The 25,122-nt window shown below is 54.5% G+C and overlaps 1 protein-coding gene across 1 annotated transcript in view; it reads right to left on the bottom strand.

Moving 5' to 3' along the window:
* TNRC6A (trinucleotide repeat containing adaptor 6A) overlaps window positions 1-25,122 on the bottom strand; it is a 94,891-nt gene that overhangs the window by 61,446 nt on the left and 8,323 nt on the right. Inside the window, exons 2-4 of the mRNA XM_058422637.1 lie at window positions 22,584-22,657; window positions 6,709-6,756; window positions 4,480-4,515 (exon numbers count right to left, since the gene is read on the bottom strand). Coding sequence (XP_058278620.1) covers window positions 4,480-4,515; window positions 6,709-6,756; window positions 22,584-22,657 — 158 coding nt within the window. The remainder of the gene's footprint in view (window positions 1-4,479; window positions 4,516-6,708; window positions 6,757-22,583; window positions 22,658-25,122) is intronic.

Below are 25,122 nucleotides of genomic sequence, written 5' to 3'. Positions count from 1 at the left end.
TATTCTACCACAGCATCACTGGAATTTTTTCACACACCAACAACAGAACTCCTAAATTCTGACACTGTGTTCATTAAATTTTTATCTTTTTAAGACAAACAGATTTTAAGATTACAGAACTAGCTTAGGAGACATAAAGCCCTCCTATGATTAGGATCATGACTCTAGGTATTCCCTAGATAAAAAACATAGACCTATAGCTCATTATTAGTTTTTAAGGGTATTAATTACCACTATAACATCAAATCTCAGAACAAAACTAACCCAACTGGTACAACTAAGCAGCAGCAAAGCCCTTCCTGTCCCTGCCCTTCCCTGAAAACTTAACCCTTCGAGCAAGACAAGCCTGAGACAAAAGTTCACATTTGCCCATTAAGTCACCGGAGTCTCACGCAGAACAGCTGTATTCCCATTTCTGACAGCTGGAAGCATGAGTCTCCTTTATTCTTCCCAACACACAAACCCACGGCCCTCCCTGCAGACAGCAAATGATGGGATTGATGCCTCTGACTCCAGCCTCTGTTAGAGCACATAACAAAGAAGCTGCATTCCTGACGCTGCTCCTTGAGGAGCAGAAGTGGAAGGTGGCATTTCCCATTTATCACCTGGGACCAAGAGCTCCCTGCTCCTGAGGACAAACCAGCAGCAGCCCCAGGGTCCCTTACAGCGGCACGGGAACAACACAAAGACAAAAAATTACCCAGTGCCTTTGCTGGGCTCTCCCCTATGCTGGGACACTTAATCCATGGGCCTTGTGTGGCCAAAGCGTCTGCAGCAGCACACTGCTCTGCCATGGCCGAGGAAAAGCCAGCACCGAGCACTGTGACTGACAGGGTGAACACACACACAGGTCGGTGTGACTGCCCCCATCACACAGGGTGAACACACACACAGGTCTGTGTGACTGCCCCCATCACACAGGGTGAACACACACACAGGTCGGTGTGACTGCCCCCATCACACACGGTGAACACACACACACAGGTCTGTGTGACTGCCCCCATCACACAGGGTGAACACACACACAGGTCTGTGTGACTGCCCCTGTCACACACGGTGAACACACACACAGGTCTGTGTGACTGCCCCTGTCACACACGGTGAACACACACACAGGTCTGTGTGACTGCCCCTGTCACACACGGTGAACACACACACAGGTCTGTGTGTCTGCCCCCATCACACACGGTGAACACACACACACAGGTCTGTGTGACTGCCCCTGTCACACACGGTGAACACACACACAGGTCTGTGTGACTGCCCCCATCACACTGGGTGAACACACACACAGGTCGGTGTGACTGCCCCCATCACACAGGGTGAACACACACACAGGTCTGTGTGACTGCCCCCATCACACAGGGTGAACACACACACACAGGTCTGTGTGACTGCCCCCATCACACACGGTGAACACACACACAGGTCTGTGTGACTGCCCCTGTCACACAGGGTGAACACACACACAGGTCTGTGTGACTGCCCCCATCACACAGGGTGAACACACACACACAGGTCTGTGTGACTGCCCCCATCACACACGGTGAACACACACACACAGGTCTGTGTGACTGCCCCCATCACACACGGTGAACACACACACAGGTCTGTGTGACTGCCCCCATCACACGTCCAACTTTCACCACAACACTCAGGAAACGTCCTTCTCCTCCCCGGCAGGGATTAGCTTGCTCAAGGTTAAACGGCCTTACAGGAATGCAAACCATACTTTTCAATTTAGATCAAGTGAAAATAAAACACCCCGGCAAGAGGAAATTCACATCGGAGACAGAACAAAGGCCTCTGGTTTCAACAGCTTAACTTGAAAGGTGCTTCATTTTCAAGTGAGGTAAAATGAAAATGGATCTTGCTCTCATGAGAGACTGCACATTTGATGGCTCTGAAGATGGGCAAGAAGAAGCTGCTGTAATCTGTATAAATTTAAGCAGACCGAGGGTCAGATAAATATTTACCGTTATTTATTTAGCAGTAAATTTTTGCTCCAGTTGTGTGCTCCAGCACAATTCTTCTTCGTATACGGGGGAAAAAAACCCCAACAAACTACTAAAATGCTTTCCTCAATTAAGCTATTAAAAAACAAAACAAACAAAACAACTTTTTAGTCTTCTAAGACAAGTTATCAAGACAGTACAAGGCATTTTATTTTTGTATGGCTTGATTTGTTATTTGGCTTCTGAAGTGGAAAAAGCTGTCATACCCACACTGCAAGCATTTCAGGTAATATTTGCATCAAAACATGCTTCACTTATATTTACTTCTTGAAAAAAAGAGTACTATTAATCTTTAATTTCTAAAGCTTCACCTTAGCATTGTAAAAATACCTGAGCTGAAACAGACATATTTAACCTTTATTCTTATGTTGCAGAAGAGCAAAATCAAGTTCACCAACATTTCCCCTGGCAGACAGGTTGAGGATGCAGTAATTAAGGTTTCTGCAGCTTTACTATCATTGCTGTTATAATATATCAAAGGGCAACATGTGGTGCCACAATAAAACCAAAATTCTATCTCCACCCTGAGGAAATGAGGGTTACAAGAATCGTGAGCCCCACATCACCGGAGGGATGAACAGAGGTATGGAGCAAACACACAAGTAAGAACTAGAAGTGATTATACACAGCAGTCTCTGAAACCAATGGATAATTTCCAGTGATGGACATATTAAAACCTTTTTTTTAAAAAAAGTAAATCAATCAATCCTTCTTACCATTTGCTCTTCTTCTAGTTATAAATTAACTTGCAGTGCTACAGGTGGAACACTGCCAGGTATCTCCAGGTAAGTATCAGAGACTGAAAGATCTTTAACAATTCTGCAAAGACAGCACCACGTGTTCAACCTACAGCTGATCTTTTACAGACTTTCAAATGTTGCTGGGACTGATAAATCTGTATTCTGACCTACAAGTTCCCTCATCCTTCGGTTTTTTGAAATGACACAATTACATAAAATTGCCAATGAAAGTGATTTCTCAGGTTCTGTAAAAAACGACAGCTAGCTTTCCTACTCACCAGCATTCTACAGAAATCAATTATTAAATGTGTATTTTGATTAAAATGAGATGCTACAATTCCTTTATCGATGCCATCCACAACACAGCACACTACACCAAAGGAGCACTTGGAGTTTATGAAATAGACACCAGTACTTTGAAGTTAACAAAACAATCCAACAAACCCTGCCAGTGCCTCAGATGGAAAAGCTCTGGCACCTGAACCCACCCAGCGTGCTCCTCGGAGCACTGAGAGCCTCAGGCAGTGAGAACAAAACAAACCCACTCATTTCCAGACGTGTGTGTGTGTGTGTGTGTGTTCTTTCCAGCTATTAACTGAGGAGAGGTGCTGCCAAGCTAAAAACTGGAAAAAAAATACTTCAATGAATGATTAATTAGTAAATGTGTATCAGCTACTTTCTTTTTTGCTTTTAAATACCTCAATCTTTAAAGTACCACCCTGAAAGTGAAGCGACAGAATTCTGCCTACCAAGCCTGCCACTACCAATTACCTGGAATCCACTCAGCTTTCCCATTTCCCCAATACAGAACCTGGCTCATCAGAACGATGCTCCCAAATACAAGGACTACAAATGGACCACGATTCTGGAATATCTGTGTGAGCTCTGCCCTTGAGCTCCATCCAAGATATTCTCTGCTACATAAGCAGACAAAAGACAGATCTCCTTCCCAGAAGTTTATCACCCAGCCACACTAGACTCCAGCAGCAGCCATAAACAATCCCTATCTTCCTGTAACAAATGAGGAACCGAGGCAGGCAGATTAAACTGCTCCTCCAGAATCAACCGCTCAAGGCCAGCATCAGCCCTGCCCCGCTCCAGGCTGCTGCAGAGGCGGCACTGCTGCACGGGGGCTGCGGCGAGACCCAAAGCCCACAGGCACCCCATGGGGACCACCAGGCAACCCTGCAACCCCAAAAGGAGGAGAGAGGGACGGGTCACTTCACCCAAGTATCGCTAAAGGTCTTGAAAGCGTGAACAGAATGTTTTCTCTGCAATAAACTCTTCCCATTGCACAGCAGATATCTCTCCGTAAGCAGTTTATCAGGAAAAAGGCCCACCCCCAAAAACCCAACAGAAAATCAAATGCTTACACATCAACAGAAACAACTACATTTCTCCCTGGTTTTATATGTCTCTATCACTGGGCCAGCTCTATGTTTTCCCTGCAGCAGATAAGAAAAATATCACAGAAATATGGTGGTTATTATCACATGAAAGCGTAAAAAATCGATTGTACAGTAGTAACTTTACAGAATACATGGATGAAATCTAGAGGTGAGGAGTTTGCTCTCCCAAAACATGGCCAGTCTGCAACCAAGGTGGGCAGAATCACAGGTGGATGGAAGCAATGGAGACTCTTCCCCATGGTTTGCATGCTTGTGAAGCAACAGTCAAACCCCTGGGTTCGGGAAAATGATTGTCAACATATTTCAGATATTTACCTTCTCTCAGTTCCACATAAATGAGGCAGGAAAGCCCTGTTTACCAAACAGAATTGAAAAGTTATTGCTTAAATCAGAAGAACTGAATGGTGATTTTTAGCAGTCCTGATTTTAACCAAATTTAACTCTTAGATTTCCCCAGTTAACAGCAGACAGCTCTTGCTGTGGCTGATCGAGTGACATTTCATCTGTAACACGATGCCACAACGGAGCGTGCAATGGATTTCTTTGAATCACCTTTGCAAGTCATGCACTAAGCTTATTTCTGAGACCAGGAATATTTGCACAGCAGCAGGCATGTATGAATTTTAGAGAGAACACAGACCAAACGAGGATTCTTTTCCAAAAGGCCAGACAAGCCAAATGCTAATCCTGAGTGTAAAACAGGAATCACTCCAACTGGATAAGCAAGCTGCACTGAAAGCTGTAATACTTATCCTACCAAAAACCCACAGTCCAGGCCAATATTCCCAGTAAGATTAAGAAGTGTATTTCCTACCCATTAATTTATAAGCATAAACTCCAGAAGTGACTTTAGAACACACACAAAGCAAAGCCAACATCCCACGGAGTTCACAGCCTACAGCCACACTGTGAAATCTGAGATTAACATAAACTCCAGCACAGGTCTATGTACCTTCGCAGGAAAGGATATTTACTCTTTTACAGTTCGACTAGGTCACTGCAAATTTAATAAGACTGTAAATAATGACACTGGAGGAAGAACGAGGGCTATCTGCTGAGCTCTACCCCAGTAAAACAATTAATCAGATCTATCCAGTGCAGGCATGCCATGGTTTATCAGCTGTGTGCTCACACAGCAAGAGCTCCCTGGCTAAACATAAACCAGCTGGGGCATTAATGTGAACTTCAAACCAGTTCTGAACCCTTTAAATGAATAAAACATATTCCTCTGGGTCAGAGAGGCATGGGGACCCATTCCGTAGCAGAATTTACTCTCCAAGCACTGGATTTTGGAAGTTCTGTAGTCTTCTTTCACTTCTCACTCTCGGCACTGCCTGCCAGCATAACAAGGTCTCTGCTAAGGTCATAAAAATGCGAAGATCTCCTGACTTACTAAGTCTGGCACCAAGTACTGCTCTGAACTTAGCACTCTGTCACTCTGAATAACAGCTCTGAAATCTCTTCTGGCATTGCGAATGCAGCGAGTCCCTGAACACTGACTGGTTAACAGCAACGTGCCAAAGGTTCCCTTGTATCCCAATAATTCCCTGCATTCCAACAACAACCTGGGGAAAATCATTCACGCTCAAGTGTATAACAAAAAAAAGAAAGGAAGACACGCACTGAGAGCAGGGGGAAGCAAAGCAGTTTTCACAGTACAGTCGTAGCTCAGCCTGGATGCTGGAGACTGCTGGGGCACAGGAAAGAAGGAAAAATGTACCAAACCTGAGATTCCATCAGCTCTACTCAGGGTTTGGGCACATTTCGAATGGCCCCAGTGGAAATCCCTTTAACAGATGACTAGCAAAAGGCCTTGAAAGGTCTAACTGAAAAAGAACCCAAAAAGGAAGTAGGACAGAAGTTGAAAACAAAGAATGTAACCAACTGAGCAGATACTTGTGAGAAAGTCACCTGACCAAAATCAAACAATGCAGAAGAAACTGCTTATATACAAAAGTGACACACGTTATGGCACAGAATTCTTGGCTCATGACTCTGAACTCCCGAGTTAAGGAGTTAACTCCGAGCCCATTCTGTTAATTTCTCACTCTGAAATCTACATGTAAACAGGAAATTCACCAGCTAACTCTTCATGGCAAAAGATGCAGAGCCAGTTGTTATACGGGAACATAGAGTTTCTTCCAGTTCTTGCCACAACTGTCTTGCCTCCAAACAATATTCGGCCGAAGTGTACAAGAAAACCCCAAACCCTTCATCCACTTTTCGGTTATTGGTAGGTACTACAACTTAGTGCAGAAAAGTTATTTTTCTCTTCAAACACCTTCCCTAATAAAGAAACGGTATTAAACATCTGAAGTTGTTACACAAAAAACCACACCCAGCTAAAAAGATGTTTAGTCTACGGAATTAACTAAACTTGCAGACATTTCTCCGTGCAATAGAGAACGTTTTCAAAACCAGAGGGGTTTTTTTATCCTTACAATTAACAAGAGATTAAAGCTCAAGATAAAGCCCACAACTATTCCCAGCCCTAGGCCACCTTTCCATCTAAGATGTGGGAGGGAATTTAAATGAGTCTCTTACCTGCTTAGTTTTCTTTCGACTTCTTTGGTAGCTTTAGCTTCCAATTCTCTGGAACAGAAAGTGGTATTGGTTTCCATGTCAACAGCAATGCAGCACGAAAATAAACCCGGTGCGGGTCAGGATGCACGGGGAGCTCCAGGCGGGGTCGGTCAGGAGGGAACGGGGAGAGCAGGGATCGCTCGGGGACCCGGCGGCGAGGGGAGCGGCGAGGGCAGCGGGCGAGCCCCGCATCTGCCCCCGCCGAGCGCCCCGAGAGCCCGGTGCGCGCCGCCACCGCCATCGCCATCGCCGCAGCCGCCAGCGCCGCTGCCCCACCGCAGCGCCGCGCCGGCCCGGGCACCGCCTGCGCCCCGCACCCCTCCCCGCCGGCCCTCCCTGCACTTCACCGTCTCAAGGACTTCAGGGAAAACAATTCTGCTGCATCACTTCGTCCCGCGGACGCGGTTCGAGCGCAGCGCCGGGACGCTCCGTGCCGCACCGGCGGCCGCGGGCGCTGCCGGCCCCGCAGGAGCGAACTCCGAGCTGGGGAGGGCACGGCCCGGCCCGGCCCGGCCCGGGGACCACGGGACACATCGCTCCGGGCGGGCGCCGCGACCCCTCCGGGCGGCCCCAGCGCCGCTCCCGCGGGGAGCCCGATCCCACCGGCTGCGGCTCCGCGGGGCTCCCCCGCCGCCCGGCCCTTCCCTTCCCTTCCCTTCCCCGCCCGGCCCGGCCCGGCCCGGCGCCGCCCGGCCCGGTACCTCATGTAGGTAAAGTGCTCGGAGTCCGTCCCGGAGGCTGCGGCGCGGGCCCGGCGCGGCCGGCGGCTCTAGGCGGGCTGAGCCCGGCGCTGCGGAGCGGGAGGGCCCGGCAGCTGCAGCCGCAGCTCCGCCGCCATTTCCTGCCGCCGCCGCCGCCCGCCCCGCGCGCAGGAAGCGAACCCGCCCCGGCCGCGCTTCCGGGGCGCCGGACGGGGAGCGGGGCTGGAACGGGGCTGGAACGGGGAGCGGGGCTGGAACGGGGCTGGAACGGGGAGCGGGGCTGGAACGGGGAGCGGGGCTGGAACGGGCAGCGAGGCTGGAACGGGGCTGGACCGGGCAGCGGGGCTGGAACGGGGCTGGAACGGGGAGCGGGGCTGGAACGGGGAGCGGGGCTGGAACGGGGCTGGAGGGGGGAGCGGGGCTGGAGCGGGGCTGGAACGGGGCTGGAGCGGGGAGCGGGGCTGGAACGGGGCTGGAGCGGGGCTGGAGCGGGGAGCGGGGCTGGAACGGGGAGCGGGGCTGGAACGGGGCTGGAGCGGGGCTGGAGCGGGGAGCGGGGCTGGAACGGGGAGCGGGGCTGGAACGGGGCTGGAACGGGGAGCGGGGCTGGAACGGGGAGCGGGGCTGGAACGGGGCTGGAACGGGGAGCGGGGCTGGAACGGGGCTGGAACGGGGAGCGGGGCTGGAACGGGGCTGGAACGGGCAGCGAGGCTGGAACGGGGCTGGACCGGGCAGCGGGGCTGGAACGGGGGAGCGGGGCTGGAACGGGGCTGGAACGGGGAGCGGGGCTGGAACGGGGCAGCGGGACCGGGAACGGGGGAGAGGGGCTGGGAACGGCGCTGGAACGGGACCGGGAGCGGGGCAGGAACAGGGAGCGGGGCAGGAACAGGGAGCGGGGCAGGAACAGGGAGCGGGGCTCCCCGGAGTGCAGGGAGCGGGATCCCCGAGCCCGGCCCGGGGCTGGGAGCACGGGAGCCTCGGGCCGGTATCCGCCTGGTCACAGAATGACAGAACCATCGCTCGGAACCATCACTTCGCCTGCGGCTGTGTCAGGGGGGTTGGAGATCAGGAAAGGTTCTTCCCCCAGAGGATGCTGGCACTGCCCAGGCTCCCCAGGGATGGGCACGGCCATGGAGCTCCAGGAGCCTTTGGGCAGGGATGCCCGGGGTGGGATTGTTGGGGGGTCTGTGCAGGGACAGGAGCTGGACCGGATGATCCATGGGGGTCCCTTCCAGCTCGGGACATTCTGTTACTCTATGATCAAGGTTGGAAGAGGCCTTTAAGATCATCGAATCCAACCTTCCGACAGCACTGCCCCTGTAACCCCTAAACCCCAAAACTACATCAGCCAGTGCCAGATCAGACACCTCTCAAATGCCCCCAGGGATGGAGACTCCACCACCTCCCTGGGCAGCCCCTTCCAAAGCCTGACCACCTGAAACGTGAAAAAAATAAATTCTAATATGTATCTATATGTGTCTCAGCTTGAGGCCACATCCTCTTGTCCTCCCTGTGCGGCATGGTAGAGGAGATGAGCCTGACAAACCCTCTTGGCTGGGGAGTTGTGGGTAGCAATGAGGTCCCACACACCAGTGTAGGCTTTAGTTATCCCAGGCACACACAGGAATTCCAGGCACTGGCTCATCAGGCAGATCACAGTCGCTCCCCAGGCGATGCAGGACAAGGCACAGATGGACACAACATCCATCTCCACATGCGCATCTTCCCTGCGTGGGGCGGCTCTCCCAGGGTGCTGCTGCTGTGCCAGCTCTATGCCAAGCTTGGGGCATCAATAAGTGGCAGATAAAAGGAGTTAATGTCTAGATAACCACACAGACATTTCCCTTAACCTGGTGAGAGACTGATGTGTGTGAACGTGGAGCTTAATCCAAAACACACAGAAATACTTCAAATGTAGTGAATGAAGAGTGAGGAGTACATGAGCCACACTCTGTTACTGGACTAGGCTTCAGTAACAATATCCCAGAAATTAGAAAAATCAAACCAGTCAAAGGACTGAACAGGATAATGGATTAAAATTGAGAGCAGTAATGACAGGAACAAGCGAAACAGAGAGTGGACAAGAATTCCCAGTACACGGTTCTGCGTCTGACAAGCACTCCCAACCAAGGTTTTGTTGGCATGGGGTGGTTCTTACTCTCTCCTTGCCTCCAGCTGCACAGTGGCACCAGCATTTTCCAGCCCAGTTTCAGTTGACTTTTACCATTCTTACCAATGCTGGTGAGAAAAGGAACGCTGCTTTATTCCTCTGTGAGACAAAGAGATGCCCTGGGCGCATGAACCATTGTCCCTGGAAATGTGGTGCAGCATCCGCTGTCTTTGTGCCAGCATGAACAAAGTACAGTGCTTTTCAGCTGAAGAAGGTCCTACAGTATCAGAGGCAAGGTTTATGACAATTCAGAGAAGCTGGTGAGTGTATTTTTGTCCTTAGAGGCTCAGTAATGCAGAGTGCGTCTCTGTGAGCTGAAGAGGCACAGCTGTAAAGTGACAGTTTGAAATCAGGTTTCTCGGTGTCTTGTAATAACTTGTAAGTTAATTTCGTCTTGTTTATTTTTCTTCATATGAAAAAGTTTGGACTGTCATGTAATTGTGTGTAACTGAAAGCCATTATTTCCTGAAGTGTGACTCAGCGCTCTCTCACTGTTCCATTCACAGCAGCCCTGTTTCATGTCTCTTTGGAGGCACTACACGTGGTGTAGGAGGGCTGCTGTTAAGTCTGTCCTCAGTTGGGAAGGCTGATGAATTCATTATGTACTCCTGTTATGTCAGTTTGTTAACTCTATTGTGCCACTGTCAATAAAATTCATAGTCAAGGTCTGCAGCTTTCTTTATTATTTTAGATTGTTCTCTAATGTTATTTATGCATGTGCTCCTAGCAACTAGACCGCTGCAGCAGTGGATTTCTTTCTGCATGCAGTGCTGCAGCTGGCTATACAGCATCAGGAAAGCCTCTCAGGCTCGTGATCTTACCTCTCACCCTCACAAGTAGCTCTGCTCAGCTGAGTTCTGACATGTGCGAAACTGGTGAATTGCTGGGTGGACTAGGGAAATGCAGGAATCTTCAAACAGGAAGTTTTCTTCTGGGAGGAACCAGCGGATTGAGCTTCACCCCTGCAAAAGCCCATCATCCAAAGCAGAGGTACTGGGTGCTGGCTGGAAGCAGCACTCGGTTGTTTACCACTCCTGGTTTTAGCCTGATATGTGCTGAGTGTAGTTATTTGGGAGCTGAGGTTCTGAGGGACCTTCCCTCCTGCTTACTACACATCTTCAGTTCATTCGTTGTCCCTTGGTGCTCTGCCACGCTTGGACCTCTGGACTTCTTTGCTAAGGCCCCAGATTCTGATTCTGCCAGCAAAGAGACAGCAGAACACCTCTGTGCTCAACATGATGTTTGTAATCACCTGGCTTGCGAGCTGCTTTCACCTTGACGGGTGGATACATCCTTAACCCCATCTGCAAGGTGTCAGTGCTTCTCTTCCTCATGGGATCCCTGTCCCCAGGAACCCCTGTGCTCCGGGATGGGAAGGAGCACTCTGGGCAGGGAGGAACCAGCTCACGCTGCTCCTCCTCACCCTGGCACTGCTGTCCCTCCCTGACGTGGGTTTGAACGGCTCTGCAGCACTCTGGCCACACACGGCATTGGAAATTATAAATAATGGAAGCAACTCTTCAAGGGCAAACAACCCTCCCGCATCCAGGCAGCTGGCAGGGATGGACCCGTGCGGTTACACTTTCACCACTCGGCAAACATGCCCTCCTGGGCAGTGATCCCCAGATAGCCTCTCCCAGCAACAGCAGCCACCACCTGCACCCTGCCAGCCTGGCACACACACTCCTCCTCCCGTCGTCACACCCCCATTCACTTTGCAATTAGGACTTTCATATCATCAGAGCAAGAGAATCGACTGCAGGAGGCAGAGAAAACAGTTAAAGAGGAGCTGGCGCCATTTCAGCGTTCCCATCCCCTCCGCCCTTCCCCTTCAGCTGCAGTTTGCTCTCAAGGCAAAGGAAGCCGACATGTTAGAAAATACTTTCAGCTTCACGTCTGGGGAAAGCAGAGCTGGGGCTGTCTGGGGAGAAGCTCGGGCCTGGGGATGTGGAGAATTTGCTGTCAATAACTCGCAGCCGCTTGCTCCATTCAGAATCCTTACACAGAGCGGAGCCGCTGTCACCGGCAAAACAGATTGTGTGCAAAATTGCTCTTGACTTAAATAATCTAAATGAGCTGATTTGACAGACAAGGGAAAACAGTCTCGTCGTCAATGTGGTGGCTCTGTGTTCCTCTGCGAGGAGGCTCCTTTCTTTTTCACTGTAGATGCTTTATTTAAGCATTTAAAAATAGCCCAGGTGACGGTAAGAGGCAGCACTACAAAGGTACTGAACAGGCAGCACTTACTGATAAAACAATCCCTGCTCCAGAGCCTGTCAGTGCAGTCAGCTGGGCTGTGTGTCAGAGAGCGGCGTCTGGGGCTCTCAGGATCCTTAATTAGGAGAAAAACCCACAAATGACACAACTGGAAGTTGGTAGCAGGAAGTGTTGTGCTTGCCTTCCAATCAGCCCTGAAAGCAGCTGGAGACAGACCTGGAAAGCAGCGAACACCACGCCGTGCTGAGGCTGGGGGTTACACAGCGGCTTTGGTTTCACGGGCTGCAGCAGCAGACAGCCGTGGATCTGTGCCGGGGAGAACATTCCCTGCCTTTCCTCCGGGCCCCAGCGCCTTGGCAGCGCTCTCAGAGCAGGGCAGAGCAGGCACTTGGGGTTATTAAATGAGGATTTAATCCTACCCTTTAAATCAGCAAAAAAAAAAAAATAATATCAAAGATAAAGGATTTCCCTGTGTTTTAAAGCCAGTCAAACTCGCATTCCCCGATCTGCGTTTGGGAAGGCTGCCAACTGCAAAATGGAATCGCTGAGCCTGGATTTCGCTCTGCATCCAGCCAATTACGGCTGCCTCGCGTCCCTGCGCTTGGAAGCGGCGCAGTACGAGAGACTGACAGGATCCAATCTTTATTTATTTACCAGGGCTGCATTGCACCTCCGAAGGGAATCACAGCGGTGGGGTTACTGCAGCCCTCCCCAGGTCCCGCGCTCCACGCTGCTCAGGTGTCAGTGAATATGGCCCAGTCCAAATCCGCCCTGGGGGCTGCTGGGGGACCTCCAGCTCCGAAAGTTCCCCTCGAGATGCTCCCACAGCAGTGGTTCCAGCTGCTCATGGGCATCACCTGCCCTGTGGGTGGCTCAGCCGATTTGCCCACATGAAGTCTGCTGGCTCTGCACATGCTGGACTCCCTTCCACAGCCACGGCTCTTTCTAGCTTGTTTCTAGGCTTTTGCTAACCAAAAATACAATTTCAAAAAGCAGTGGGGAATTTTTTTTGGAGAGCCCGCAGAGCTACAAACCAGCAGCAAGAAGATACAGATGATGCATGCAGGGGAAAATGCTTCCCCTCCTGTTTCTGCCCTCCAGTCTCAGGTGCTTACGGTGGCCTCACGCAAACACTGATGTTCACCAAGGAAACAGCTTCCCCTGCCTTCAGCCCGGCTACACCCACGGCAGAGGACAAATCCAGTCCTCCAGGATTAACCTCGACTGGTGAACTGGTGCGAGAGATGTGAGCCGCTTCTCAAGAGAAAACGCCAGAGCCCCGGGAGCGCCTGGAGCCGGGCAGCGCTCACCTGCCCCGGGGCTGCACACCCTGCTGCTCTGCTCTGCTCTGCCCTGCCCTGCATCGTGTCCGGCAGCTCCGAGCCCTCCCTGATCCATGCTCATCATCACCTCACTCACACCTTTTCAGCACAGCACCAGATTAACGGGTTTCACCTCTTTCCTTTGCACTTCTCACCGAAATGGCACAAATGGCTCCTGCTCTGTCGCAGACCAGTTCTTTTTGTGCCGGCAGTATGCTCCGGTTTAGGCTTCAGAGAGCGATCTGTCTGCTGAGCTTCCTAATTATGGAGAATAAAATGGGGCCAGGACACGATGTATTGAGCGGCACCACAGACCACAGCAAGAGTTCTGGCACTTTTTACCTCCTGGGACTGTCTCCAGGTGGGGAAATGTGCTCATGCAAAGTCACACCAGTGCTGCCAGGGTGGCTCCTCTGGCTGCTGTTGTGCCTGAGCCACAGCTGGCACCCACTGTGGTCTTATTGTGGGAGCTGAGGTCCTGTGCTCCCGATTCTCCCAGTGTTCCTGATTCTCCCAGTGCTCCCGATTCTCCCAGTGTTCCTGATTCTCCCAGTGCTCCCGATTCTCCCTGTGCTCCCGATTCTCCCAGTGCTCCCAGCACTCCTGTGCTCCCGATTCTCCCAGTGCTCCCAGCACTCCTGTGCTCCCGATTCTCCCAGTGCTCCCAGCACTCCTGTGCTCCTGATTCTCTCTGTGCTCCCAGCACTCCTGTGCTCCCGATTCTCCCAGTGCTCCCGATTCTCCCTGTGCTCCTGATTCTCCCTGCGCTCCCGATTCTCCCCGTGTTCCTGATTCTCCCAGTGCTCCCGATTCTCCCTGTGCTCCCGATTCTCCCAGTGTTCCTGATTCTCCCAGTGCTCCCGATTCTCCCAGTGTTCCTGATTCTCCCAGTGCTCCCGATTCTCCCTGTGCTCCCAATTCTCCCAGTGTTCCTGATTCTCCCAGTGTTCCTGATTCTCCCAGTGCTCCCGATTCTCCCAGTGCTCCCAATTCTCCCAGTGCTCCCGATTCTCCCAGTGCTCCCGATTCTCCCAGTGCTCCTGATTCTCCCTGTGCTCCTGATTCTCCCAGTGGCCCCAGTTGCAGGCACTGTAGTGCTGGGGTGGTTCCATCTCTCCAGAAGGATGCAGTGAGTCACTTAGGAGAGTGTCTGAGGTTCAGCACCATGGAAGCTCCCTCCAGCGAGACCCTCGAGAGCAGCTCCTTGTGCCCGCTCCAGCTGCAGCCCTGCTTGGCACAGTCAGGCTCTGAGGGATGTGGCCCAAGGCTGGAGGAGTTCCAGTCCCAGCTGCTCCCCATTGCAGCGGTGTCGGACACACTGCTGGATAAACTCCCCTCGGCTGCTGCCCCAGGACTGCTGCCCAGCTCCTGCTGCCTTCCCAGATGCTTTTCAGAGGACAGGTTCTCCTGGAGAAGTTTTTTTTCTGGGCAAGGCTGACACACCGCTGCTGCTTCTGCCCTTAACAAAGTATTCACTGTTCTCCCGTTATCCTCTCATTTCCCTCCCACCTCAGCCCATGCTCTGAAGGTTGCAGGGACACCCTGGGGAGCAGCAGGACCTCAGCAATGGCACTTCACAGCCCCCTTTTGTGTCCCCTCCTGGCTGCCTCCTGCGCCTTGGGGAAGGTGCCTGGAAACCGGAGTCCCCACAGACCCTCAATAATACACCTGCACGTACTTTTGTATCTGTCTTTGCACACTTGAGCAGATGTGTAACATCATCCCTTCTGTGGAGCCTTGAGCTCCTGGAAGCAAGGACAGATATTGCAGTTGATGGATTGCTCTGCCCAGCGAGCTGGCTCTGCCCTGCCCCTGGCAGAGCCGGCAGTCACAGAGGGGAGCAGGCAGTGAGCTCGGGCAGGATCCCAGCTTCGGGCTTCGGGTTCACCCCAAGCGCTTTTCCCCTGTGCCAGGGGCTGCAGTCTCAACTACTGCTGCAGCTCACCAGATCTGGCTGCCCCTAAGCCTCGAGGACAGGGCTGTGCCGAAAACGGCACATCCGACTGTGCACGGAGATGTGCCTGGGGAGGGGAGAGGAGGAGAGGAGAGGAGGAGAGGAGGAGAGGAGGAGAGGAGGAGAGGAGAGGAGGAGAGGAGGAGAGGAGGAGAGGAGGAGAGGAGGAGAGGAGGAGAGGAGGAGAGGAGGAGAGGAGGAGAGGAGAGAGAGGAGAGGAGAGGAGAGGAGGAGGAGAGGAGAGGAGAGGAGAGGAGAGGAGAGGAGAGGAGAGGAGAGGAGAGGAGAGGAGAGGAGAGGAGAGGAGAGGATGAGGAGAGGACGAGGAGAGGAGAGGAGAGGAGAGGAGAGGAGAGGAGAGGAGAGGAGAGGAGAGGAGAGGAGAGGAGAGGAGAGGAGAGGAGGAGAGAAGGAGAGGAGAGGAGGAGAGAAGGAGAGGAGGAGAGAAGGAGAGGAGGAGAGAAGGAGAGGAGGAGAGGAGGAGAGGAGGAGAGGAGAGGAGGAGAGAAGGAGAGGAGAGGAGGAGAGGAGGAGAGGAGGAGAGGAGGAGAGGAGGAGAGGAGAGGAGAGGAGGAGAGGAGGAGAGGAGAGGAGGAGAGGAGGAGAGGAGGAGAGGAGGAGAGGAGGAGAGGAGGAGAGGAGGAGACCGCCCGGCCCCGCTGCTGCTGCCCGTCCGGTGACACGGCCCCATCCTGCTGCCCTCTGCCAGGCCATGGGGTCACGCCAGCTCGGCAGGGGGAAGGAGGGGAGCGGGGAGACACAGCGTTCTCGCCCCGATCGAATCCCGTGGATTTCTGAGCAGCCGCTGCGCCGATAAAACAAAGGCTGCTTTGAAATGGATGCCTGGCCTGGCCGGCTGCCAGCGCCGGGCGGGAGACAAAGGCTGCGAGCACAAACGCGGCGCTGGGAGCGAGAGCCGAGGATGCTCTGCGGCAGGGAGAGCGCGTCGCCATGGAGACGAACCGGGAGGAGAGGACCCGCGCTGGGATGGACTGGGAGCCACAGGAGCCACGGAGCCGTGGAGCTGAGAGACACGGGCGCTGCGGGGGCCAGTGCCCCGAAGCTGCAGAGAGGCTGGAGCTGGCGCTGGCTCTGTGCCGCCCCAGCCCCGGACCTGGCTGACAAGGGGCACGGGTGGCATCTGCCAAGCAGACAGTGAAAATGAGGGGGAATCCACGGAGGAATTCTCTTTCCCCCTCATTTCATTGGTGCAAAAGCTGTCTAGGGGGGGAAATATTGCTTTAATGTGTTCGTGCAGGGGGCACAAACCCCTGAGCAGGCCTGGGCAATGGCACAGACAGAGCAAACCGTTCCACACATCCCAGAGATCTCGGATCACCCGCAGAAGGAGGCACCAGCCACTGTGCAGAATTATGGCATGAAAGGCTGGTGGTGGCAAACACGATTTGTGTGCCTGATAGCGGTGCAGGGTCATTTATCACTCAGAGAGCAGAACTGCTCCTGGGTCCTGTCCCGATGGCTGGAGAGTGGGCCTGGATGATCTCCTGTCCTGCCAGGATGGTTCTCATGCTCTGCCAGGAAGCTCTCCTGTCCTGCCAGGGTGATCTCGTGTCCTGTCAGGATGGTTCTCATGCCCTGCCTGGATGCAGGCTGAGGCACCGGCAGTGCAGGCAACACCTGGGGTCCCCAGGGTGGGCTGGAACTCCACCTTGCCCTCACCTTCTGCCTGCCCATGCCCACATCAGGCAGGAGCTGATGCCAGGGCAGTCTGGCATGGTGTGGGGCACACCAGGGCCAGCCCGAGCTCACAGACAGCTCCACGACAGCAGCCACCGCCAGAGCACCCGTGACAGCAGTGTCCCAGGTCACCACACCCTGTGCAGAGCCCCGGGAGGATCCCCTGGAAGGGAACAGGAACATCGGTTCCATGTGCTTTCCACACAGCCTGAAGCCCTTGCGGCTCGGCAGAGCACGAGAGGGAGTGGGAAGCAAACCATCATTTTTTAAGCCATGGGAGACACTCAGGTGCCACCACAACGAGGGCTGTGTAAACAGCCAGAAAGACAAATTAGACACAACAGAGCTCACTGTCAGCACACGACAAATTATGAACGAAGGACAAGAATCCCCAGGGAGGCACTTTTCTGATAAATGACGTTTTGATCTCCGGCTTTAACAACTCGTCCCGAGCCATCACATTCTGAATTAAGGAAAGGGAGCCCATAGCCTGCCCCATCAGTTCTGCAGAGGGCCAGGGAGGCAGAAATGCAGCCTGAGGAAGGTGAAGGGGACATTTTCTGCACTTGCAGCTTGACTGCCAGAATGCCTTGCCAGCTTTACCGCTGATAAAAGTCACCAGTGAGTTTCTTACTTCCAATATTGAGTTCCTAATGCTCCCACAACCAGCCCCACGCTCTGCCTGATCCTGCCCCATGGGCTCTGCAGCACAGAGGGGAACAGGAACAAAACCCAGGCAAGTGTCTGCACAGCAGAGCTGCACTGAAATCCTCCCGGATCCAGGAGGAATCCTCCCGGCAGGCTCACGTCAGGTGCGTGCTTTTCTGGGAAAGGTAAGCCCATGCTTCCCCTGCAAGGGGCTGGAGGTCCCCACCCATCCCGGGGGCGGCTGTGACTGCTCTGGCTCTGCAGGCACAGAGCCCTGTCCCCCCCAAATCAATTACCAGAGACCTGCTCCTGCCCTCTCAGCAGCAGCCTGGCATCGGCCATCCCTGGCTCTCACTAGTTCCTGTGAGCAACTAAAACTTAATTTATCTTATTTTAATTAAAGCTGAAAAAAACCTCAGTAGCCTTTGATTTCTCTCTTTGCTTTGCAGGGGGGAAAAAAGGCCAGAAGGATAAAGGGACAGGCGGGAGAGAAAAGGCTTTGAGACAAACACGCACCAGCTCTGTTGGCTTTTATTTTATGTGTAGCCCTTTTCTTAAAAGAAATAATTACATTTCAAAACCTCCTTTCCCTGTTCTGAGCACTGCCTCTTTCCACATAAACGCTATTTGCATGCGCCATCTCCTCCCACCCTTCAATAATTTAAACCTTCATTTTTTATTCACTCAGTTGTCAGATTCATTTACATATCATATATCTATATTTAACACTGACTTTGCTCCCCTGATTTTTTTAAACAGGAAATAGATTTCCCTCCTAATTTAACCACGTCTGGGGCAGGGCTGGCTGGGGGGAGCAGCAGAGGTGCAGGGGGGTTGGAGGGGTGCTGAGCTCTCCTTTGGTGGCTGCAGCAGTGCTGGCAGCCCCATGGCCAAGCCCTCACCTCCCTCAGCTCCAGGGAGCTCCGAGTGTGCCCTCGTCCCTCGTCCTCCTGTCCACATCCTCCTCCCACATCCATGGAGGGAGCTCAGCCTCGCGCCCTGCCACAGGCCAGGGGATGACTCCGGCCTTCCCCTCCCATCCTCGCTGTGATTTGACAGCTCTGCCTTTATCAGCAAAGGGTGAGATTGCTGCCAGCTCTGTGTGCGGCTGTGGGGCTGCAGCGCTGTGTCCTGTGCACAGGTGTCCTTCAGCTGCCTCTGCCCTAAATCTGCCCAGAAAAGCAAGGGAATTCATCCAGTAAAGGTTCAGCTGGTGTTAGAGCCTCTCCACACAGCAGCATCTGGCAGCTCCTTGTGCTAGTGGCTGTGCCAGACCCAGGATCAGCCCCTGCTGACACTTTGGAGCGGGCTCTGCCCAGCAGCCACCCACCAGGACGAGCAGGGGACACAACCCTGCCGCTGCAGGGCACCACAAACACATGGCACTGCGTGCTGGGGACCAGCTGGGCCTGACCACGGGCACTGAGAACATCCCTGCAGAGCCAGGCTGGACAAGCTTGTCCCGGGATGTGCTGCGTCCCACAGGTGCAGCTCCAGGGGAGTGATGGGTTCCGTACGTTCCGCACGGGCAGGTTTAAGGCCCATGGAAAATCAATAGTATTAAAGGCAATTTGAAGGAGAGGACGTGCATGAGAAAGGGGTAAATCACAGAGCCAGGCACTGGGGAGAGGCGCGGGTCCCCCTCCCTCATTTCCCACATTACGAGAAAAAACAGTGAACCGATCTCAGACAAATGAGCCCTCCGGACCCAATTTTTCAAGCTAATGAGCTCCCCTCGCAGCACTTTCCCTGCACGGAGACTCCCAGCCCCTGCTCCTAACGAGCAGAGCCAGCCCCATTCATCTCCAGGTGTGCTGCGGAGGGGCAGGGTGGGCAGCGCGGGCAGGCGGAGCCCGGAGCTGGAGCTGCACGCAGCAGCCTCAGACAGAGCCGCCGTGACCCTCCCTGACGCCGGGAGGGGTTTGCCCAGGGCGCGGCTCTGCCGAGGATGCTCCAGGGCCCCACGGTCTGAAAGCCCCGAGGGCTGGGTGGCAGCTGCCCCCAGGTGAGCACCGCTGGCACATCTGGCAGGCCCGGCACACCCCCGGCAAACCCGGCACACCCCCGGCAAACCCGGCACACCCCCGGCAAACCCAGCACACCCCCAGCAAACCCAGCACACCCCCAACAAACCCAGTGCACCCCCAGCAAACCCGGCACACTCTGCCTCTCCCAGCACACTCTGCCTCTCCCAGCACACTCTGCCTCTCCCAGCACACCCCCGGCAAACCCAGCACACCCCCGGCAAACCCAGCACACTCTGCCTCTCCCAGCACACTCTGCCTCTCCCAGCACCAAACTCCAGCTGAGCCGGAGTTTGCCAGGTTCAAAGGAAACTCTCGTTCCAGGAGGAAATTGTTTTCCTTGCTCCCAGAAACGTGTTTGCAGCCCTGGATGGGATTTTAGGGTGTTGTTAGCGCTGTCCCTCAGTCCTGCCCTTCCCCGGGAGCGGCTGCGGCACGAGCTCGGCTCCCCGTCACTACACCTAAATTAACAGGGAAGTTTTGGTAAATTGAAGACTGATTTTCTCTTGGGAACAGATCATTAAATTACAGAGTACTAATGAAAATTTACAGCATCTAGAGAGAAGGTGGAGGGAGGGGCAGAGGGAGCAGTTGTTGGTGTTTTCCCTTTTTCCCTGGCTGCAGCCCGAAGCGGGAGCTGCCACATCCCATCCCTGGAGCTCAGAGGAGATGGACACATCCGCGGGGGTTTGAAGGATCAAAGACCCACACGGGGAAAGGTGCGGTGAGGCCAGAGCAGCCCTTCTGCAGCCCCTGAGACCCTGAGAGCAGCAAGAGCAGGGGCTGAGACCCCTCCATCCCCCTGTGCCAGTGCTGCGAGCTCGGCTCCTCCATCCTGCCCCATCCCCGGGCTCTGGGGTGCGGTCGGTGCCCCAGGTGCCCCTCACCCCTCCCGGGGCTGGTGGCAGCAGTGCCCCTCGCCCTGGCACGGCGCTGGCTGAGCCCGCAGCCTGGGTCAGCGAGGGAGCAGCGGCCGCACCCGGCCGGATCTCTCCAGCCCAACTCAATTTCCTCAGAGCGATGGGGCTCAGCCGCCCTGGGAGGGCAGAGGCAGGAGCTGCCTTTTGGGGAGACTTGCGTCTGGGGGTCTCAGAGTGAGGAAATGCAGATTTTTTTATTGCTTTGACCATGCATGACTTAAATATTCAAACTACTCTGGAATTCATTGAATTATACATGAATTTCCCAGGCAGCATTTTCGTAAATCCTGAAAGGAGGTAATGTGGGTTTTTTTCACTCCCTTCAAAACCTTGGCTAATCTTAAATTATTTTTCAATTTTTAAAAATCTAGATCAATCTCATCCGAAATCACCTTGAGAACGTCTCCTACGCTGCTGGGTGCTCCCGTGCTAGCGAGGGACACGTGGGGATGTCAGTTTGCTCTCGGCTGTGACAGATCACCCTTCTTGGCAGCGTTTGGGTCAGCCCAGCGGGGTGAGGGATCCCTGAGCTCCCTCCCAGGAGCATTTCCCAGCCCTGTAGAACACTCTGGGGAGCAAATAAGGGGCTGGAAGAGAAGCAGGGACCCGTGCAGCCCCGTCTGCAACCTCCCCTGGTTAGCTCATTCCTCATTATCCTTCCCTACCCTTTTAATTTCTCTCTAAACTCAACCAGCTATTGCTGTTCAAACTGAAATAATTAATTGGAACAAAATTGCCACTGTAGGAGAAAAGAATGATTAAACTCATCCAGCGGACAATGGGGCAATCACAGCCTAAGCGGCTAATCACAGGGATGCGGGATAATGACAGAGCCCCGGGCAAAGCGCGGGGCTGGATGAGCCGGGAGGAGAGCCTGGGCTCGGCCCAGCTCCGGGTTCAGTGCCCGGTTCCCGGAGCAAGGACACAAACGCAGGAGTGAAAGAGCGTTAGGGAGGGAATGCCAGGGTGTGCTGGGGAGCAGGGGCAGGGGAGAGCACGGAGCCCCGGGGCTGCTCCGCTGGGATGGGCACGGGCACGGGCACGGGAGCGCAGAGACTGGGGACACTGAGGCACCGCACGTGTGGGAACAGCAGTGTCCGTGTGCCCGCGGAGATCCCACCAGAACCACAGCCCAGGGCCATCACCAAGGCTTGTGCCCAGGGCACAATGAGAAAAACGAGCGCTCTGCGAGGTTCTCTGCTGTCTCTGCAGCAAAGGGTGACCCTGGCCCAGGGGACCTCACTGCAGAGCAGGGCTGGGACAGGAGAACGAGAGAAGTGCTGTACTGGGACTGGCATGGACTCAGGGGTGAGGAGCAGAGCCCTGACAGAAGGGAACACCTGCAGCATCACGTGGGTGATGGGGCACACACCTGAGCCCTGGCTGTGGGGTACACAGCTGTGCCCATCCCGAAATCCCAGTGTTCTACAGCCCTGAAATGGGCGCAGCACGGGGGCTGTGGAGCAGGGTCAGCTCCCCACACACCCCCTCCCTGGCCAGAGCGAGTGCCACCAGCCTGCTCCAGAGGGCCGCAGCAGCAGGAAAACCAAGAGGCAATCCCTTTTTGGGAGGTGCCCGGCCCTGCCAGACTCCCAGGGGAGCCCAGGGACCGCCGTGGCTCCCGCCCTGCCCTCCCCGCACACAGTAAAGCAACATTTATCTCCCAACCAGGGGCCCAGGACTTTTCTTAATAAAGACATTTTTCATCTCCGCAGGCTCAGTGAGAGCGAGTTCAGAGCAGTGTGAAATTGGAAGCGGTCACGGTGCGTGCGGTGCTTCCCCAGGCCTGGCACAGGGAGCTCCTGCTGCCCCGGGCACATCAATCCCAGACAGCTCCCAGCCCCTGCACCAACAGCTCATTTTCTCTGGGGTTTTTGACTGTGACTGGAGCTTCTAAGAGCCCAAAGAGCTGCTGGATGCACTCAGCGGGGCTCTGCTGCCCGGGGAAGCCAGGACTGCCCCTCACTGCACGTTCTGCTCTTGGTGATGGGGAAATTGCAGCTCAAGGTCTGTGAGCATCAGCGGGAGGACAGGGCAGATCCCAGCAGCAGCGCAGTGTGACCATGTGGGAGACACAAACCACCAAAATCTCACTCTTGGCAAGGAGGGGGAAATGGCCAGAGCGGACCCGGTGTAGGAGCAACCCAGAGCAAGCATTTGGAAGAGCGAGCAGCTGCCTTACTGTTCCCAGTCTGCCGGCACCGGAGGGTGGGACGCCTCGTCCTGGCACTTGGAGAGTGGCAGCTCTTCTCCGACCTGTATGCAGACAGAAGACAGAGAGGGTTCAGCCAGGCAGGGACAAGGCACAGGATCCTCTCCCCGTGGGGCCCAGCAGAGCTGAGCTCTGCAGCCTGCCAGGCTTTGGGGTGCTGTGCTGGGGGCACGCACTGCTGGCACAGGGAGGACACAGCCAGGGCTGCCAGGGCTGAGGAAACGTGCTGGGCAAGTTGAGGAGGCTTCTGTCAAAAAAATGGTTTCCTATGAATATTTTCCCACTGCAAAGCCTGTGCTCTGTCTCCACCCCGCAGCCTGGCAGCGGTTGTTGGGATATCGCGGGGATGGGGTCCAGCCCTCCTGCGCCCCTGCGGGTGCTGCGCCCTGGGCGTGGGAGCACGGCCAGCACAGCACAGACTCCGCACTGTGAGCTTGTAAAAGAAAACGACACGAGTTACAGCAACAGCTTTGTGGATCCGCTTTTCAGAAGTTCAGCGAGAACAGACGAGTCCCTGCAACTTAAGTGCAACCCACCCCTGCAGTGCAAACACGAGGCCACGTGGTGCTGGCTGTTATCCCGTGGTTCTCTGGCACTGCCCATTCCCTGGACCCGCTGCCCAGCCGGAGGCAGCTCCCTGCAGCCCTGGCATGCAAAATGTCAGGAACTGGATCTCCCCCTGAACGCTCTGGAAGAGAAGGACTGAGAGCAACTGTGGATTCTGCTGCCTGCCACCTCCACCCGAGAACAAACAGCCACAGCACAGCCTGCCCCTCACAGCCTAATTAATCACATTGCTCGGGAAAATATATTGGCATAATTAATAACACGAGGCATCTCTATTGGCCTCTGCGGCGCAGCAAATTACGAGGCAGTAACACTTGGACATATTGACCTGGATTTCACATATAATCCATCAAACCATCCCTGCCTGCTCGGGTCTAGGGGGACACCAACGATACAGAAGGATAATTAAACAAAAGCAAGATGTGTCCATGGGCTGGAACCTCAATTATCACTCCCGAGGCTGTGGGGATGAGACCCCCAGTTTCTCTGCACTGGTTTTGGTATGGCCTCGGAGGGAACCTTCTTCAGAGAGGTTCCCAGACACATTCCAGAGATCCCCAGAGAAATTCCATTGACTTTCTATTTCATTACAGTTGTCAGCTGGTGAGAGACTGATGTGTGTTTAGGGGGAACCCTTCGAGGGGCAGGATCAGGTGAGGGATGAGGATGCAGCTGGCTGTTAACTGGAACTGGATTTAGCCTTCCACTAGGGAGATCGTGTTTGGCAGCAGCGAGGAAAAGGTTTGCTGAAAGAGACAAAAATGTTTTCAATAGAGAAAGGGAATCCTCTGGTCATAACAAAACAAAACTAATGAGTTTGCTTTTCTCAGCCGTGAGGGCAGAGAAGCTGTGAGTGAATTGGAGGAGCTGGGCCCCAAGGCCCCACCTGGGCTTCAGGGCTTCCATCACTAAATTAGTTTAATCATGTCTGTCATTAGTCATCTTTGTTGAGTCCTCATTCGGAGGCCATTTAAAGGGGATTAAAGGAAATCTCTGCTCTTTATTCCCGTGCAATAGTGATTAACTCTCTGGACTCACACAGCATTCTCATATTGACGGAGAGCAGCAAAATGAGCTCATAACCACAAACTCCAGTGCCTCCAGCAGGGAGCAGGACTCGGTGCCAGGGGAGGAATTGCTGGGGTGCTCGTGTGTTCTCAGGGGAGCCGCCAGTGCAGGGCTGAGCATGGGAGGCTCGGAGGAGCCACGGGGCAGTTCAGCGCTCTGAATGCTGCCGGGTAAGATCTGCCACTCCGGGAGGGGAACCACCAGGCTCCTGGAAAAAAATTCATTCAGGATGGACCTGACTGCAGGCGCTCCAAAATCGTCAAACTCCGTGAAACGCACACAGGAAAGCCTTTGGCTGGAGATGCGATTGGTGTCGTTCCAACAAGTGGGAAGTCCTGCAGGGGAATCCTCTCCCTGAGGAGAAACTCAGCTCCCCAGAGGCCCCCGCCGGCACGCAGGGCACTGAATAAACATTTCCTAATCCAAACCAATTCCAAACCACCTGTCGGGCCGTGCCAGCAGCTGGCCGCTCCCCACGGCGCTCCGTGCAGCGCCACCCATCCCTGCCTGGCAAAGCCAGCCCGGCTGTGCCTGACCTGAGCGACCCCAGAGCACCGAGACCCTGACCTGAGCCTGCCGCATCCCTCCCGCCGTTATCCGAAGCCACACCGCTGTCACAAACAGCCTGTTAACGTTATTTACAGAACCGCTCTCCTGACGAGCCTTCGCCCTTCTGCCGCTGGCCACGAGTCGGGACCGGCCGGCTGCAGCCGAGCTGTGCCCGCATCTCCTCAGAGTGCCCTGGCTGCAGCCGAGCTGTGCCCGCATCTCCTCAGAGTGCCCCGGCTGCAGCCGAGCTGTGCCCGCATCTCCTCAGAGCATCCCGGCTGCACCCGAGCTGTGCCCGCATCTCCTCCAGGGCACCCCGGCTGCA

This window comes from Hirundo rustica, chromosome 15, assembly GCF_015227805.2.
Source record: "Hirundo rustica isolate bHirRus1 chromosome 15, bHirRus1.pri.v3, whole genome shotgun sequence".
NCBI classification, from domain to species: Eukaryota; Metazoa; Chordata; class Aves; order Passeriformes; family Hirundinidae; genus Hirundo; species Hirundo rustica.
This window is presented reverse-complemented; position numbering and strand designations above follow the sequence as displayed.